This window comes from Drosophila guanche, unplaced genomic scaffold (genome assembly GCF_900245975.1).
Source record: "Drosophila guanche unplaced genomic scaffold, DGUA_6, whole genome shotgun sequence".
Taxonomy (NCBI): domain Eukaryota; kingdom Metazoa; phylum Arthropoda; class Insecta; order Diptera; family Drosophilidae; genus Drosophila; species Drosophila guanche.
Genome location: NW_022995747.1, coordinates 4,234,564 through 4,250,785, shown reverse-complemented (window position 1 = coordinate 4,250,785; position 16,222 = coordinate 4,234,564). Strand labels below are relative to the sequence as shown.

At 42.6% G+C, this 16,222-nt stretch overlaps 2 protein-coding genes across 3 annotated transcripts; one reads left to right on the top strand and one right to left on the bottom strand.

Moving 5' to 3' along the window:
* The first annotated feature begins 2,229 nt into the window (after positions 1-2,229).
* On the top strand, positions 2,230-8,096 carry LOC117583259 (elongation of very long chain fatty acids protein 7). Of its 2 annotated transcripts, none has more exons than XM_034271484.1 (4): positions 2,230-2,384; positions 6,405-6,515; positions 6,587-6,777; positions 6,996-8,096. In XM_034271484.1, exons 2-4 carry the CDS (start codon positions 6,458-6,460, stop codon positions 7,710-7,712), a joined length of 966 nt encoding a protein of 321 aa, XP_034127375.1. In that variant the 5' UTR covers positions 2,230-2,384; positions 6,405-6,457; the 3' UTR covers positions 7,713-8,096. The 2 variants fall into 2 exon arrangements, with proteins under 2 accessions (XP_034127375.1, XP_034127373.1); XM_034271482.1 differs by lacking the exon at positions 2,230-2,384 and adding an exon at positions 4,923-5,338.
* A 2,754-nt stretch (positions 8,097-10,850) lies between these two features.
* On the bottom strand, positions 10,851-14,318 carry LOC117583484 (elongation of very long chain fatty acids protein AAEL008004). Its single transcript, XM_034271793.1, has 4 exons — positions 14,250-14,318; positions 12,053-12,261; positions 11,419-11,984; positions 10,851-11,357 (listed from the first exon to the last, which is right to left on the bottom strand). The coding sequence occupies exons 2-4, from the start codon at positions 12,111-12,113 to the stop codon at positions 11,082-11,084; spliced, it is 903 nt and encodes a 300-aa protein (XP_034127684.1). The 5' UTR covers positions 12,114-12,261; positions 14,250-14,318; the 3' UTR covers positions 10,851-11,081.
* Between the last annotated feature and the right edge of the window lie 1,904 nt (positions 14,319-16,222).

The window sequence follows — 16,222 nt, the reverse complement described above, 5'->3', positions numbered from 1 at the left end:
TCTGTAAAATGGTCGTCCGACCCTCAAAAATATACCTAAATAGACTTTCTCATTTGGAAAATATACCGAATCTACAAATACGCAAAAAATGCGTATTTCTCAAATTTGATATTTATTTAATATTACTAACAAGTTACACCTCTCAGCCCTGAAGCTAAAATTTTATCGAATTGATGAAAATAGTTTCAAGCGAAAAAGGTTAAAAAAACCATAAGACGTAACGTATTTAAGTAAGAATGGAATCTTACGTCATTTGCCCGCTTCTTGCTGGTCAGCTGGTCAGCTACTAATGTTACTATTCTGTTTTCCAAGTGGATAGAAAATATTAATAATCACTTGATTTTAGAATGTTCTTACTGTTTTTTTGTATAAATATATCTAATTCTCAAAAACAATATATTTGTAAGCTGACGTTATCGGGAATTGACTTAGATAAATAGACATGATACTTTTACAGCCTGTATCGTTAGCACTGTTAACTATTGATAACATATGTTAACCAACAGTACATACTGATACACTCGCGTCTATCGGGGCACGACTCGTTTTTGTATACAGCTGTATTTAGAGTTAGCGCGGAAATTTAAACTTTAAATTTAAAAAATGGAAACTACGCAACTGGCAGTTTCTTTCAAACGCGCACAGTTTTAAATCACTGCTAATGATGGCTGCCAATGTATAGAAAGTCCATATGAGAGGCGTTTTTTTTAGAGCTTAAAAATGTTTACTTTCCCATTTGTCTGAAATGCTCCTCTTAACAAATGGCAAATAAGATAAATCATACATTACAAAGTATCTACAATGGGAATATTTTTTAAATACCCCTTATATTTCTATTAGTTTACACAGAACATAAATTAAAATATACCCTAGAATATCTACTCAAATTGTAAGACTCTTTCTTTCAAATTCAGACTCGATTTTCACCGTGTACTTCCCCAGCAACGTCCAAGAATGAACTTGAACTCTTCAGACTCAACCTTAGAAACTAGGCCATTAACATTAGTTAATCGATGGTCTGTGGTTGTGCTCTCGACTCGTCGTTCTGATAAGCCCTGTCAGAAACTTGGCCAAGGATCGGACAAAGACTTGGCCATAGACTGTAGCTAGCGGTAGAAAATCGATAATATTATATTATTGAGTAGCTGAAGTTCAGGGTCTTCATCACAATATCACAAAAGAGAAACGCCGACCATAAACGCCGCTCGAATGACAAACGAGCGATAAAAAATGCAAAACGGTTATTTTGTTGCCATTTTCAATGTAAGTTTTTGTTATTTTTTCACGAAAATGCTAAAGACCCGGAAGATTGTTCCGCTGCGTTGCCGAAGCAGACGGAAAGTGCACGGACTTTGGCAAACATTTGCCCGGACACTTAGCAAGTGGGTGTGGCCCCGGCCCCTGACCGACATTAGTGGAAAGTGAGTTGAAATTTCCCATCCTCTTCCACCATCAATGGAGTGGCAAAGTGTTTCCCAAAATACTTGAATGTGCTAAGTGGATGGATTTGCGTAAGTAAATAGACCGTAATAAAGACGGAATCAGTGTCCGCGTCAGGTCTGGGCTGGGGCAGTGACGAGTGTCATATGTATATGTAAGCCTACGATTGAGTCAGACTCAATGTGTGGACTGTATTGACGTGACAACGATAACACATCAATTGTCTAGCGGTTAATTTAAAGCCAAACATTATTTCGTGTTTCGTTTACCCCCTTTTCTCTCCGTCTCCGTCGTCATCTTCCTTTTCGGTTTCTCTTTTGGTTTTTATTTTATTTGTTGTTTTTGCGATAGGATCTGCATGTTTTGTTGGCCAATTTGGGGATAGGGTTAATAAACTTGTTCAAAATAAACCACAGAATTGGCAGAAAAGCGGAGCCAACAGTTTTGCTTTCTTTTTGGCCAACACATTCGCTTTAATGGCTTCAAACTTGACCTTACCACCGGAGATCTGAAAAACTGAGCAACAAAACTGAAAACTAAAATTGGCCATTAACGCGGCTTCGACTTGCATTGGCATCGGGTCGAAAGAAAGACACGAGAATATGCTATATCTATGTGTAGACACACATGTGTACATATGTATTACGAACTGCGCAGCTGAAGTCGACGCCAGCAGCAGAGCAGCAGGCAGCAAGCAGCGACGTCAGCGGCTGAAACATGGACAGCACGGAGCCCGGAGCCCGCGAAGCTCGTTCATTTTGTTTATTTATACAGCCGAGCATGTAGAACTCCATATTAGTGTCTTCTTGGCGTTGGCCCCAGTCGAGTCCGAATCTCTTCCAGCGTGCGGCGTGTGTGAGTGAGTGAGTTGATTCCTCGGAGGGAACCCCATACGCGTACGTGCAGAAATAAAGCGAAACCCCTCTCTAGAGCGGCCAGAACAGGTACGGAAGTGAGAATTTTTGGGACATCTGAGGTGTGAAAGTGTTGCATAAATTAGAGAGCAAGTTTTCGGGGACGGGAAAGTCCCTAACCCAAATTAACAGAAACTGGATTGCTCAGCGAACAAAAGTGTGCACTCGACTTGACCAACTTTTTTCTGCGTTTTGCCTGCTCTTTGGACAGTGTGTACTCCTCTGATGACAGTGGTGGTTGTGCTGGTGCTGGTGCTGGTGCTGCTGAGGGGACCGCTGGGGACCGCCGTCTGTCTGAGATTTTCTAGTCGACCTTAACCCAATGTATTGCACATAGATTAAATGCTAAAAACTGGCTTGAGAAGCTGCAATTTTGCCAGTCAGCCAAGGCCAAGACTCTGGCAGCATTGAGGTGGCCAAAACCAAATGTTTTGAACTTGCAATCGATTTCAATTCAATTTGCAGCTGCATCAGGTGCCTGGCCTCCATCTGCACCCCATCATTGTGCCATTGTGTGTACACCCGACCCCACCGGCCATGAAATCATGGTTAAGCAAACATATTAGATGACCATTTGTACCTGTTCCCTTTGCAAAAGTTACCATCCGTTCCACCCATCCGTTACAGTTCCCAAAAAAACAAAAAGAAGACAACAACACACACACTGACTTTAAAGAGCCGAAATGTTGAAAATTGTTCGAAAAAAAACCCAATTAACGTCGCAAATATTTACCCAGTAATTAAAGATTGTCAGAAGAGCGTCTGCCCAAAGAGTCTCTGGCACCAAACCGAACCAGACTCTGACTCTGGCGCTGGGCACCGTGTTAGCTATGGATTTCGCTGTGGATATGTGGATGTGGATATATGGTTGCCAAGTGCTCGGCTGACTCGGCGGAATGGGCTTACTGGCTGCCTTGCCTCCTCTTTAAATGCCTCGGCTGGCAAAAAGAAAAAAAATTAATTTACTGCGCTAAGCAAGCATGAAACCATAAAACATATGCACTTGACACAGCCAGAGCTAAATGATTAACCTGTTGCACTCCCCCTCCTCTTGTAACCCAAAACGAAACGAAACGAGTGGAGTCGAGTCAGAACGTGCCAGTGAGGGTTGCTAGACCCTTTGGTGTACCCTCTACCGTTGCATGAACTTAAGAATTAGTTACATTATGGGTCTTTCACTGAGTTCTTTTATCTCCCAACACACAGCTGATAGTCATCGCGATGGGGCTAATGCATTCGGGAACTTCACATGCCTCGCTGATTGTTTTCATTTACACAACACAAATGCGTGTGAAAATCGTGTTGTGATGACTATAATCCATAGGAAAACATCCGCTCTAAACACATGAGTCTCGTCAAACATCAACACTTGACGGCAATGTATCAAGATCTTTTTGCCGTGCCGTGCCGTGCATTTGCCAAATGCAATTATGCATAAACGAGACACATGCAAAAGCTGCAATCTGTCGCCTCATTAATAGCACACATGAATCACAGATGGTTTGTTTGGTTGGATTGGGCAATGCATAGAAGACTAATGCTAATGCCCTCCATCGGCCTTCATTAGATCCGAAATTAGTGGCAAATTAAGTTGTTTTTTTATATTTTCTTTGTTTCATGTTGAAAAATCATATAAATTAACGCCTTTAGCGGGGCTTTTTCGCAGTGTCCAGACAGCTTTTGGGTGTTTAGATACTCGTACTTTTCGCATTAGTCACACAGACAGAGAGCCAAAAAAAATGAGAACCAGAAACTAAACCTAAAATTGAACGACGGATTGTTAAAAATTTCAAAATGTTCGGTAGACCCATGTTCGAGTACAGCACTCGTAGACCTGGGGGGCTGGGTAAATCCACTTCGCAGTCGCGATTCTGATAATGCTGACAAGGCGTTCGACAAGCACCTCTGAAAGGGTATGAAATTGGCAAAAACCAGAATCAATTATGCATACAAAACACATATTTTATGCGTGCGTGGCAGTCTGCCCCTGCGGCCACCTCTCCTTGTTCGATTCTTAATTTATTTGTTCCTATTTGTTGAGCTGCTTAGTGTCGAGTGTCCAAGGCGGGGCAGCCGGAAGACTCAGACTTTGCCTCAGACAGAGTCCCAGAGTGCACCAGCAATGGTCCGTCGGCCTTTGGGCTTACAAAAGTGTAGCAAAAGACCGAGACGAGTCTCAGGCAAGGCTAACACGAGGATGGGAGCTCCGTGAGCGCCTAAAGTGGAGAGTGATGACATGACAGGAGGACAGGCGGTGGTGACAGCGTCAGCAGCCAGTGGAACGGGTGACTGCGACTTCGACTGACTCAGGCGTCGTGTCGATTGGCGTCACATTTTTGGTCGTGATGATGCTCAGAGCTCACTTTTCCTGTCTCCAGTGTCAATCTATGGGTGCCAAGTGCCTTGCATACGAATGGGTCTAGGAATTGCTTACGGAATGGCCAACAGAATGGGAATGGGAATGGAAATGCGAATGGGTACACGGGTATGGGGCTGTAACCCTGACAGAGACCCAGTCTCAGTAGCTGTTGGCAGTCGCACGGTTGCAGTCCACAAAATATCAATCATACGCCGTGTACAACCAATTAGTGGCACTGGCAGGTGGCAGCAAATTACGACTTTCAATGCGAAGGCTCTCCTAATTCAATTACCCGCCATGTGATCCATGAAAATTGCTAACATTAAAGCACAGAAACACGGTGCAATTTTTTTAAACTCCAGTCATTTGACAGTCATTTAATAAAAGTCAAACTCTAAGCAGGCCTTGATTTTAAAGTTCCTTTTCGACAAACAAAACTAAAAACCAAAACAAAACTGAGGCGTGTGCTGGAAAATATTTCTAAATATTTCGAAGCTAAAAGGAGCATCTAACCCAGTTGATCTCCCCGCCGATGCCGCAAACTGGATATGTGGCGACAAGCTAATTATAGACGCTAATAGTATTCCAGAAGTATCTGCCTCAAGTTCCGGTTCGAGTTCCCTAGGTCAGTGGTTAAACGTAAAAAACTATAACTAAAACTAAAACTATAAACCAAACACACAACAACGAATGTTACACAAGAACAAGTTCTCGAAAAACATTTGTAATTGAATACATTTTCGGTGGATAATATGCACATTAATTCGATCAAACCAATGAAGTTCCGTGTGCAATTTAAATAACAATACATACCTAACACTCGTCCAAAAGGAAGACGAACCATCTGCCCGACGAAGGCAATGGCAAGTCAAGCCGAAGACCAACCAACCGACAATATGTTGAGGCTGCTATGTAAATGCTTAGAACATTAACGATGTGATGTGAGTGTGGTGTGTGCTGGGTGCTGGTGTCGTAGAGATATACTCATGTATATGTAGATACTCATGCAAGATGAATGCCAAAGTTAGACCGACTTTAGTGCCAAGGCGAGAAATTCAAATGAAGCCTTGAGTTTGGCTCTGTTCAGGTTTCCAAGCCATTGACTTGCGGTCGTGGTCAGCCAAGAATCTTAACAACCCAGCCGGCAGCCAGCAACCAACAATCAGCATCTTCTCTACTCGTATAGTGCGAATTTCTTGCCATTATAGATTTTGAGATGCCAATTTTTCCAGTTGCAATCATGTGCCAATCGGTTTGTAGGTGCAACAGTATCAACCTCGGACTGCAGCTTTTTTATCTCGAGTCGTTTTGCTGTCGTCATTCATCATTCGATTTGGGTTTTGCCTTGTCTCAAGCTCTGTCTCTGGCTCTCCCTGCTGCCTCGTTTCTTGTCCCGTTTTGCATATGGGATAACTAAATAAGACTTCTCTTACATTTCATTAATAACGCGCTTGCGTAGTTGGCTTCTGGCATTCTTATGCTGATCACGCTCGTCTCGCTAGCATAATCAATAGCCCGCGACTCTCGAGCAGCGACTCTCGAACGTGCTAAGCCTCTCTAAGCACTCGGGCTTTTAGAATATCTTTTCATTCAATATTTTGGCAACGCGGCGTGCGGACGTCGAGCTCTGAATTTTCGATTTTGGGCGAAAATTTCTAAAGACTCTCCCCCCTTTTCCTACCTTCCTGCAGTTGCCAATTGCAGAATCCGAATCGGAACAAAGCCAAAAGCCAAACCAGCCGCAATGACAACATACATGAAGATATTCGAGGAGCGCATCTCCGGTCTGTCCAAGGGCGTGGGTGAGTAAAATATAAATAGAGGAAAACTCTTATGGAATTGTAAAACTAACTTTTTAAACATTTCTACTTAGATGAGACTGTGGACAGCTGGTTCCTGATGAGTTCGCCAGCGCCTGTGTTTGGTGTTGTGTTGCTCTACCTGGCATTTGTTCTGAAGATTGGACCCGAGTTCATGAAGAACCGCAAGCCCATGGATCTGAAGCGTATTATGGTGTTCTACAATGCCTTCCAGGTCTGCTACTCCATTTGGATGTGTCGCACGGTGAGTCCATAAAATCCGTCATAATTATTCAGATCATAAAGTGGCTGCCAATGCTCCTGCTCCCCATTGATGTATTATTCAGTTATCATAAGCACCCTATCAACGTGCTTGTGCAACATACTAAATGAGGGCAGCAATATATAGTAGTTCTCATTGAATATTCACATAATTATAGATTATTCTAATCTAATCAATTCATTTTGTTCCTTCATTTACAGTCCATTCAGGAGAGCAATGTGATATCCTCGATCTTCTCGAAGAAGTGCGAAATCAATCGCACACGTGAGCAGAATCTAACTTTATACTCGGGCGCCTGGTTCTACTTCTTCTCGAAGATCATCGACCTGCTGGACACGACGTTCTTTGTGCTGCGCAAGAAGAATAATCAGGTCTCGTTCCTGCATGTCTACCACCACACCATCACCGTTCTCTTCTCCTGGGGCTATCTGAAGTACGCGCCTGGGGAACAGGGCGTGATCATTGGCATCCTCAACTCGGGCGTGCACATCATGATGTACTTCTACTACATGGTGGCAGCCATGGGACCCCAGTACCAGAAGTACCTCTGGTGGAAGAAGTACATGACAAGCATCCAGCTGATCCAGTTCGTCCTCATTCTCGGCTACATGTTGGCCGTGGGCGCCAAGGGTTGCAACATGCCCAAGACACTCACCTTCTTCTTCGTTGGCAACACCGTCATCTTCCTGTATCTGTTCGGCAACTTCTACCGCAAGACCTACAACAAGAACAAGGGCATCAATGGCAGCTCTCACACCGGCAGCAGTCTGGCCCAGTCAGCACTCCGCGCCGCCGGCGGCATGGGCTGCATGCCCAACCAGAGCCAGATCCAGAGCAAGAGCGAGAGCCTGGCACAGCCGGCCAAGGCGTACATCGATCTGAACAACAACAGCGTGAAGCCGCTGAAGCTGGAATGAGCGCGAGCCTTGGTTCGGTTGGGTTTCAGTTTAGCAATTATTGTTTTGTAGAGCGGGGCTTTAGTCTAGTTTGTAGTGTATCTTAATCTCTAAATATCTATGCATCTGTAGCAGGCACAACGTACCATCTATGATGTATGTATAATGTTTATGCCGAGCAGCCGAAGATTACAACCCAAAAAATAGCTAGGATCATAAGAGTGTGCCTGATTGTGGATAGTCTGACTGAGTATGTGTTAATGTTTTCCAGAGTTTGCGTTTGAGTGTGCGAGTGTGATAGAGTTTTTATTAATGAAATGCAGCCGTAAATCGTTTCTCGAATTGTCATCTCGAAAACAAGAAAAATTGAATAAAACTTTGATTCTTTATCTTTAATAAAACCAAGCCTTTGTGTCTGTTCTTTACCGGTTCGAGTCGTGTTTCGCATTAGATAACAACAACCCCCAACAACCAAACCTGTTGTATCCCATTATTTATGACAAAGCCAGCACCCGAATCCAAAGCCAAATCATTATATTACTCTTGTTCCGAGCCATGGGCCACGCGCTCGTTCTCTCCCCAACCCAATAAAATTATGCAGATCGGCCATCTGCCAGATATTCTTCTGCGGCACATTACGATTGATTAATGCCTCACGATTAATCTCTGAATTGCCCAATCCCCGCCGAATCTGTGTGTTTCTGAATATCCCAGTCCCCGATTGTATGCTCTGTTCTGGCCATGTAGTGTCCTCCCAGCCATGAACTTGTAACCTGGCACGCGTGCTGCTGGGCTGGTTATGCAATAGCTTTCAACCAGTTTTCGGGTCCGGCTCCAGACACTTTGGCGGCGCGGAGAGTGTGGTCATGGCTAAATTAAAAATTCTAATTAATTTTTTTAAACTCTTTCGAATTAATTCTCACACACACACGCCTCTCGATCATCGTTTACAGAATTGACTCGTATTTATGCTGATTAGGGGGGCAAAAACTTAACGTTTCGTTCCAAGTCAAAGTTCAAGGGCCATTTAAATAATTTCGATGTTTACTGCGTTTTGCTGTAAATAAGCGTACATTTTTGGGAAATTTGCATAGGTCATAGCCAAAAACGGTCAATAAACAAAAGCATCAAACGAGAACCTCGAAAGGGTGCTGTTCATTTCTCTACAGTTTCTCGACATAACAAAGTGGATAATTTTGAGTGATATTTTAGGAACATTTTTGCCCGTCATCTACTGGAAAATTGTCACCGTGAAAATGTTGAATTGTTTCAGCTAAAAAGTGTGCACTGTTTTTTGTATTGTAGAATTCATGTAAAGTGCATGTAGAATTTCCATTTCTGCCCCTCCTTATTTAACAAAATATATTGTCATGATTTGCAACTTTTATATTAAAATTTAGAAATATTTTTTCCAAACCATAGAAGATATTAAAGTTGCACCGACATGGAGCGCTCAACGGACACATGTCGCCACGGTGACATGTAGTGTAAAAATGTTGTAGATATAGACAATGTATCCAAAAAGAAAACTGCAAAAAAATATACTCGGAAGAGTTTAAAATACGAGCTCAATAATAAATATCAGGTGTCCTAATGTCTTACTTCCTCGAAGATTTTCAAGCACCTTGATGATAGATGATAAAATGAAAGCAAAAACAAAACTCTGGAGTTAGTTTTCTATACAACTAGTTCTGATTTCTTCTGCATGTTCAATCAGCCTGATCAGATCTATGATGATCGTGGCATAAAACACATACAAAACTGGCTTCGATTCGGCCAGTCCTCAGGCTGGTACAAGAAAGAGGTTTTAGCTTTGGGTATTTCGGTGTTTGGCTTTTGTGTGCCTGTGCCTGTGTTTGTGGTCAAGATCAAGGTCAATTGCCCAACACCAAACCGGCTTTATTGAATACTGTATCCGCAGAGCGACTGGCACCGAATCCACTTGAAGATGCGTTTCCACTTCCGCTTTGGGTTCCGTTTTGACTGATTGATCAATAAAAGGTTGTGGAATTTATCAGATCTTCATCTCAATAGCTTAGCTTTTCTGCGTGTATGCTCAAGGTGCCTTTTAAATGAGCTTCTAATGAGCGAATACGGACCGAGGCAAGACGATCATCGGTGGCAAGTGGACCAATCTTCTGGCATCACTCTACCGTGTTCTCAGAGCCTCGTAAAAATTCATGAGCTGGATATGCTTTATCGGCAGCAACAGCAGAATCACCCCACCATCAAAGACCTGTTCGTTGGGCCACGCCCATGCAAATTCAAATTTCGCTGCGATTACGTATCTCTTGGTTTCCGCAGATGAATGAATGAATAGATTGATCTGGCTATTGTACTTCGACTTAAATGCGTTCCTTGAGAATGGATTTCCTTAAGCATCTGTCAGGTGTTGGCCATAATTATCAATGAGAACATTTTGCCTGGGAAAAGGTGTGGCTAAGGTGAGCTAAGCAAATACTATTTGCCTTTTGGTGGTACCAGAGCAAATAGTTCCTTAAGCAAATGCTTTTATGATTGCGTCAAAAGTTTATCCATAGGAAGTGAGATGATGTGAAAAGGAAGAGGAGACACCTTCTCACAGTCTAATCAAACAATAGATTTCGAAACTCCATTCCAGTGTTATCCAATGATACATCTTGTTATATTCGAAAGCACTTTTAGGCAGATCAATTGTGCAAACATTTCCTGAACACATCTTCAAAAGTATATGTACGATTCAGTCCCCAGTGAAGGCCCCACCACAAAACAAAGAACCATTCTTATAATTTTTATAAAATTTTGTAGAAAAAATTCTAGTTTATTTGTTAGATTTTGTTTGTTTTAGCTATACGTAAATATCTTTTTCTCTTCGTTTACAACTACTTTACATACCGATGCGTATATAAAAACCCTAAGAAAACATATTTATATGCGTACCTAAATGTATTTACACAACTAACACTTCTTCTTCTACTACCTCATCATTTTCTGTGTGGTTTACCTAACTTACTTGTAGTTTAGTTCAGTTTCGACCGAAAGACATACAAGCACTTCTTTCATTTGGTGTCCGCCTGAGCGGACATCAAACGAGGCGAGCGATGATGGCGACGGCTGCAAAAAGCAATTTTAACTGTTTGAACATTTACATATTATGTGTATCTATCTATCTGTATCTTGAAAGCCTCATTTGTTCCAATAGACAGACAGAGCAGACGAGTGTATGGTGTCTCGTTTTCTTGTTTTACGTGTTTTTGGCTGCGGATTACTTAAGAAATTAGTCAACAAAGTTGCACATAGAACATGGGATCTCAGCTCTCAGTGTGTGCCCCGCTTTGTATGAGTATTGAAAGGGGGAAGGGTGCGGGCTCTGGCTCTGGCTCTAGGCTCTGGGCGTCAATGGCCTCGAACCTACAAGGCCTTCTGCTTTTGCTTCAGCTCCAGCTCCAGATCCTTCGATGCCACCTTATTCAGATCCTTGGCACAGCTCTCGTTATTGTTCTCCGCCGACAGAGCCTTGGCCTTGGCAGCTGCCTGCTTCTTCTTGTAGGACTTCTGGTAGAAATCGTTGAACAGGAAGTAGAAGAAGACGGCATTGGGCAGGGTGAAGCAGACAGACCACCGGGGATAGCCGCAGTCCGTGTACAGCAGCTGTGTCTGATGGATGAAGGCGCAACAGAACTGGATCTGAAATGTCATAAAGTTATAGCAACAGGAAACCATGTGAGATGCTCCAATGATGCCTCACCATTTGTAGGTTGGTGATGTACTTCTTCCACCACAGATACTTCTGCATCTGGGGACCGAAGGCAGACAGGAAGTAGTACGAATACATAATGATGTGCACGAACGAGTTGATCATTCCAATGAAGGTTCCATGTCCGCCGGGATAGTACTTGCTGGTGCCCCAGCTGATCATAGGCATCACAGTGTGGTGGTATACATGCAGGAAGGTCACCTGGCGATCGTTCTTGCGCAGCACAAAGAAGATCGTGTCCAGCAGCTCGGTGATCTTGGCCATATAGTATACATAGACCACGCGCGCTTCCCTGTAAGCCTTGGGCGTACGTGACCAGTCGACGGGTTGGCACCGCCAGCTGTATGTCCGCCAGATGACAACACCCTCGTACACCATCCATACGCTGAGCGCCACCTGGAAGAAGTTGTAGACCAGAAGGGTGCGCTCCAGCTTAAAGGGCTTCCGATCGCGCATGAACTTCGGGCCCCATCCCAGCACGAAGAACAAGTACAGGCCGAGGATGGCAAGCAGCGGCAGGGGTGACTTGATCAGGAACCAGTCATTGGTGCGGGGATCTACAGGAAGACATAGTAGCCATAGGGTTAAGTATGACATTCCTTGATGGGAGAGGAGCTTCACTCACCTGCCAACTCGATAAACAGAAAGTTCCAATAATCCGTTCGCGATGCGTTGACGGCTGCCATTTTGAAGTGTCTCTTTTGTGTCCCTCAACCACAAGAAACGTGTATATTTCGCAGTTTTATCTACGGTGTGAAATTTAAGAATCTGCTAAGCTCGTGTCGCTCCTCAAAACGTTCCTAAAATGCTCAAAGCGAACGAGTTTTGCCAAATCTAAAAACAGGGAAGAAGGGGGAAATATGTGAAGTCTGGATGTGCGAATGAGGGTTTCAAGTTTGAATTTAAAATTATGTTAATGCCGAGCCACTAGTAACTGATTGTCATGGCGGGGACTGTTGCCGGGAGATCCGAACGCTGCATAAAAATAATAATAATCAGAGCCAAAACAGAATAACAATTGGTGACCAGAGTGACCAAGACTTTTGTCTTCAATTCATTTCATCTGGACCGGTGTGGAAGATACGGAAAGCTGTCGCCGTTCGCTTGCGGAGGTGAAATGTCATGAAATTATCATGTAACAGTAACAGTAAATTATATTCATTATTATGAATTAAACAACAAACAAAACACACATACAAATTGGTGGTCAACACATGGCGATGGTTGCCACACGGCCTGCCAGCCAAATTGGGACGGACTACGGAGACGCCGCGGCGTCTCACGTGTGGAACGAATACAACAAATGAGATGCGAGTAATAGTAATGCCCACACACACATTCACCCCAAGACTCGAAACAAATTAATTTCATGTTGAGCTTTTTGTTTTGGCTCCTCTTAGAGCTGAAATCTACAACAAAATCAGGTTGAAGTTCATCTATTAAATTGCATCGAAGACGAAATGCTCTGGCTATGAAATTAGAATTTGCTGTAGTGTAAGAGTATAACAAAAGTAGCTTAAAGTGGCAATCAAGTCATCTGTTATCTGATATTAAATTAAAATCTAAATTATATTTCCTTTATCCTGAATCCTCTTCTATCTCTTTGACAATCATTCAACTCCATCTAGTTACCCGAAATGATGAAATGACGTTCATTGACTTCCAGTTGCACACTTGAACTTGGCAGAGACCGATTAAGAGACCGAAGACTGAAGACCATAGAAATACCGAAAACAACTTCTTGAGCTACCAACAATCGCAACAAGCATTTTGATTTCTTTGCTCGTTTTCGAGGCTATTCTGATCAGCTTCTGGGTCTTTTCATCTCGAGAGAGATCTCAAGAGATCTGAAGTGTGCAAAGTGAGGAACAAATTGAGATAATAAATGAAGCATAAATATTTTGAAGGGCAAGTTGGTCAACAGACGGGTTTGGCTATTAAGGTTTTCGGCCAGCCATTTCCTGCACTTGCTCTCATGAATATTAGCTGCAGCCATCAAGACAGAATGGGGCTGAAAATGGGGCGATAAATGACTGCACGATAGCAAAAGGTGCTAAACACATTTGTGGTCCCACGAATATTTTCAAGCAAATCCAGTTTATCAATTGGTAAAAATCGCTATGCGACCTTGCCACAATTTGTGCCTGGTCTGGTATGGTCTGGTCTATGGTTATTTCTGGTGCCATTGCTGGGAAATCTGGCAGCCTGACGCTCCGTCGTGTCTGGCTGATTATTGTCAACAAATTTTATGGGGCATTTCCACTTGGTTAGTCACTTGTTAAATAGGCGACGGCTCTCTCTTGAAGATCTTTGGATTTCATTTTGTTTTGGTTATGGGCCTTGACCACTCCTAAAGCCAACGCACACAATATTGTGTCAACTATTGCCCAATTTCAGACCAAATAATGCCAATTTTGAATATGATGCAACAGTTGACAAGAGCTGACTTGACCTTCGCAGGGAAATACCCTTTCTTAAGGGAGAAGTTTTTGGTTTCAAAGCTGCTTGGAATGTCTGCATCAGAAATCAAGATTCTTGTCTCCCACTGATTCTAATTCTACTTCTATATTTATGTAGATATGTTTGATTGTTCTGATTATTCACACACATACACACACACACACACTTTGAAGAGCTTTGGGGCACCTGTTGCAATCACTTCGATTGCCGTGCACTTAATTTACGACAACTCTTAATGTTAACACCATGACAACTGTTTTTTTTTTTTGTTTCTTTGCTGGCTCTGCTGCTTGCCCCTATATAGAGTAGGGTGGCGCTATATGGTAGTGGTGCTATCGTAGATATGAGGAGAGGAGAGAGACCTTTGCTGGCATCCGCTACCCACGAGACTTGTACGCGCACTGAACTGCTACGTCGAGCTGCACGGCGCTATGTATAAAAATTTTGTCTAAAGGTTCGATTCGGTTTCGTTGTTTTTTTTTTTTTTGGCGCTGTTTTTTGAACTCTATTGGTTTTGTTTCTGTTTCGATTTTGGTTTCAGTTTTTGTTTTTGTGTTTTCCGTTTGCTGGGGGGAACTTTTGTTGGTGCTGGCTCTGGCGTCTACTCATCTTCATATGAGGCCCGAAATGTTCATTTGTGTCCGCCACGTTTGATTGGAGGCTGCGATCGAGTCGCATCGAACGATTGCCAGGTCTCGTTTTTCTATTCAGAAAATTGATGACAAAAGCTTATAGGGTTTTTGGGGTATAATTGTGTCTGTATTTGTTTATGATTCTAAATGAATATGCGACCGTGTTGCCGGTATTCAGTTTTTGCCGCCTGGATTTTGCCAGAATATTAATTGCTTTTCAATTGTATTTGGAGGTAAAGCCTTTTTGCACAACCCTATAAATTCCTATACATTTTCAATAATAATTAATAAATCGTTTCAGCAATTGTTGAGGAGCTTTAAGGATTAGGAAATAGTTTCTTACATTTGAAATATACATACATAATATAATTATCACTAAAAAAGAGCCTCCAAGAATCTCTTAAACATAATTTCTGTTTGATAATGGAATGATATTTTTATTTAACTGTTTTCCTCTACCAATTCTTCCATTTTCATTACTTTGGCTAGAGATGTATTCCACTTTTGATTGATCAGCCTTGACCCAAATTGAATATTCTTTAGATTTCTTTCCGCATCATGTTGAACTCTAGAACAATTTGTTTCTCTTTCGTTCTCATGCGTAGCTGGTTAAGAATTCAGTTAACCTTTTTGGGCCATTACGGAAAACTGCTCAGTCCACAAAATTCTCAAGCAATGTACAACTTGTATAAGTTGTAAAATGCTCGAACTGATTTAAACGAGCATAAAGCGTTAATAGCAACGAATAATTTACGGATTTGTTGGCACTATTTGGAATGTTTCAGATGTAAAGTTCCGTTGAAAGCGAGTTAATTCAAGGAGACACGCGGCCTGGCCAATAATTTACATGCAAATTCTTTTTTGGGGCCCAGGGCTCTAAATCGATTCTAGCGATCCACAATGATCAGAGCGCGTCGATTAATGCCACTTCCGGGTCAAGACTATCATTCGGTATTGGATGGTTAATGAGACCACACAAATACCGAGACGGAGGCTAAGGCTGGGGTCATTCGCAGTTCAACTTTTGGCTTTGCGCAACTGTGTCACCGGCGAATTGAACTTGAACTTGCGATGGCAATGTCTATTTCACCGTCGATAAGCTTATGCGAATCTATAACCAGCGCCTACAGTGGCAATCGGCGAACACGATTAAACTGCATAAGATGTGGGTGAATGTCGGTTGGTGGGTGAATCCCTAAGAGGTTTCCTAAGGTTTCCTTTTCGTACAGAATCAATCATGCGCCGCATATGCCGTTGCTGCCGTTTTCTTCCGGGCTGGACATTTGCATTTTTCTTTTGTTTTGTTTCGCCATCAACCAGACCCATAGCAGATCATTATGATATACAAAAGATTGGTTGGTTTATTGCTGCTGCTGCTGCAAACACTGCCGAATCGATCCGTGATCAGAGAGGGGGAGCTTCAGTCTCAGCCGCGAGCCTCTGCATGTTATGCAAATTCCTTCCGCAAACATTTACATAGTCACAAACAAACCAAACAGGCTAACAACCGTTAAACAATTATTATTGAATTTTGTTTGTAAACCCTCCCTGTCCCACCCTACCCCTGCAACAGCAAAATTGCGTAGACAAAAGCAGTCGCACGAACAATAATTAATTGTGCAAAAAATTCTCTTTTGGCTCATTTCGTTTGTCCGACGCTCGACGTTCTGTAGAATTCTTAATGGCAGATGGGACAATTTTTT

Coding starts and splice junctions, on each gene's coding strand:
- LOC117583484 (XM_034271793.1), bottom strand. CDS start 12,113: ATGGCAGCCGTCAACGCATCGCGAACGGATTATTGGAACTTTCTGTTT. Junction 11,985..12,052: donor TCTGTTTATCGAGTTGGCAG/GTGAGTGAAGCT, acceptor GTCTTCCTGTAG/ATCCCCGCACCAATGACTGG. Junction 11,358..11,418: donor ACATCACCAACCTACAAATG/GTGAGGCATCAT, acceptor ATGACATTTCAG/ATCCAGTTCTGTTGCGCCTT.
- LOC117583259 (XM_034271484.1), top strand. CDS start 6,458: ATGACAACATACATGAAGATATTCGAGGAGCGCATCTCCGGTCTGTCC. Junction 6,516..6,586: donor CGGTCTGTCCAAGGGCGTGG/GTGAGTAAAATA, acceptor ATTTCTACTTAG/ATGAGACTGTGGACAGCTGG. Junction 6,778..6,995: donor CCATTTGGATGTGTCGCACG/GTGAGTCCATAA, acceptor CTTCATTTACAG/TCCATTCAGGAGAGCAATGT.